Source organism: Cebus imitator, unplaced genomic scaffold, assembly GCF_001604975.1.
Source record: "Cebus imitator isolate Cc_AM_T3 unplaced genomic scaffold, Cebus_imitator-1.0 Scaffold136, whole genome shotgun sequence".
Taxonomy (NCBI): Eukaryota; Metazoa; Chordata; class Mammalia; order Primates; family Cebidae; genus Cebus; species Cebus imitator.
Window position 1 is genome coordinate 1,335,010 of NW_016107451.1, and position 1,822 is coordinate 1,336,831.

At 54.5% G+C, this 1,822-nt stretch overlaps 1 protein-coding gene across 1 annotated transcript in view; it reads right to left on the reverse strand.

Moving 5' to 3' along the window:
- SERPINF1 (serpin family F member 1) overlaps positions 1 to 1,822 on the reverse strand; it is a 15,997-nt gene that overhangs the window by 4,958 nt on the left and 9,217 nt on the right. Inside the window, exons 4-5 of the mRNA XM_017541653.2 lie at positions 1,274 to 1,429; positions 702 to 905 (exon numbers count right to left, since the gene is read on the reverse strand). Of these exons, the coding sequence (XP_017397142.1) occupies positions 702 to 905; positions 1,274 to 1,429 (360 nt within the window). The remainder of the gene's footprint in view (positions 1 to 701; positions 906 to 1,273; positions 1,430 to 1,822) is intronic.

The following is a 1,822-nucleotide window of genomic DNA, read 5'->3' on the forward strand; positions in this document are numbered from 1 at the left end:
CCTCCCCCAGCTGTGCACGTGTCCATGTTGGGCCAGGTCTTTGCCACCTCCCTTTTCCAAGCCCCCTCTGATGCCTGCCCTCCACCCCTGGTCAAAGAAGTGGAAAGCTGGACATGGTAACAATCCCAGCATTTGGGGAGGCCAAGGTGGGAGGATCACTTGAGCCCGGAAGTTTGAAACCAGCCTGGGCATCATAGCAACACCTGTCTCTTAATTTAAAATAAATTTAAAAGGGCCGGGTGCAGTGGCTCACACCTGTAATCCCAGCACTTTGGAAGGCTGAAGTGGGAGGATCACTTGAGCCCAGGAGTTCAAGACCAGCCTGGGCATCATAGCAACACCCTGTCTCTTACTTTAAAAATAAATTTAAAAGGTCCAGGCGTGGTGGCTCACATCTGTAATTTCAGCACGTTGGGAGGCTGAGGCAGGTGAATCACCTGAGCTCAGGAGTTCAAGACCAGTCTGAGCAACATGGTGAAACCCCCTGTCTACTAAAATACAAAAAATTAGTGGTGGTGGGCACCTGTAATCCCAGCTACTCGCGAGGCTCAGGCACAAGAATTGCTTGAACCCAGGAGGCAGAGGTTGCAGTGAGCTGAGATCGTGCCACTGCATTCCAGCTTGGGCAACAGAGTGAGTGAAGCTCTGTCTCAAAAATAAGTACAATACCATAAATGAGAAAGCAGTGGAGAAGCCCTCACCCTTGAAGTGTGCCACGCCGAGGAGGAGGATGCTGACATCACTGGGCATCTCCTTTGTGGACCTGGCGAGCTTCCCTTTCATCTGCGCCTGTACCCAGTTGTTGACCTCCTGAAGGTCCAAGCGAGGGTTGCCTGTCAGGACCCGGGGCCTGGTTCCGTACGACTTTTCCAGGGGTGCGACAAAGCTGGATCTGATGCGCAGCTCTGCGAAGAGGCGGAGGAGAGGTGAGCGTGCCATCTTTCAGAGCCTGCAGGTTCAGGTTTATCGCTCGACAGGCCCTGACTTCCCAGCCAGCATCTTTCTGTGACTTGCTGGCACTTCTGCTGGCATCCCCAGGCAACGGGCAGGGCGTGGCAGATACCCCACCGTGCTGTTCATCGTCATGCCTCCGCCTCCCATCACCTCCTGCGGCCCACTTCCTCTTTCTGACTCTCTTTGGGCTCATGAGCCCTTCCTCCCTCTGGTGCCAGGCCTGGCCTGAGCCTACGTGAGCTGTGTGTAGAAACGAATCCCCGGCCTGGAGCATAGAGCCCACATCCCTCAGGCAGCTTGGGCTGGAAAGGCGACTCACTCCTCTCAAAGATGATCCGGGAGGCACTCCTCAGGTTCTTCTGGGGAGCAGTGACAGTGTCAAGCAGCTCCTTATAGGTGCCATGGATGTCTGGGCTGCTGATGAGGTCGTAGTAGAGAGCCCGGTGAATGATGGATTCCGTTCGCTGCTCCGCTCCTGCCGGAGACAAGGATGTGGACCTTGATAACTGCACACCAGGGCCCAAGTCAAGCCCCTTGCAGAACACAGATACCATACTCATTCCTTTTGTCTGCTGAGGGTCCAGGCAGGCTGATCTCAGAGAAACTCTAGGTGGCCAAGGAATTTTCCTCCTTAGAGATTTTCCTGAAGTAGGTCAAAGACATCAAGCCTAGAGGTGGGAGTGAGGGCACCAGTCCCCGTACTCCTCCCATCACAGCCCTTAAGACCATTCTGGCCGGGCACAGTGGCTCACACCTGTCATCCCAGCACTTTGGGAGGCCGAGGCGGGCAGAGCATGAGATCAGGAGATTGAGACCATCCTGGCTAAAATGGTGAAACCCCATCTCTACTAAAAATACAAAAGTGAGA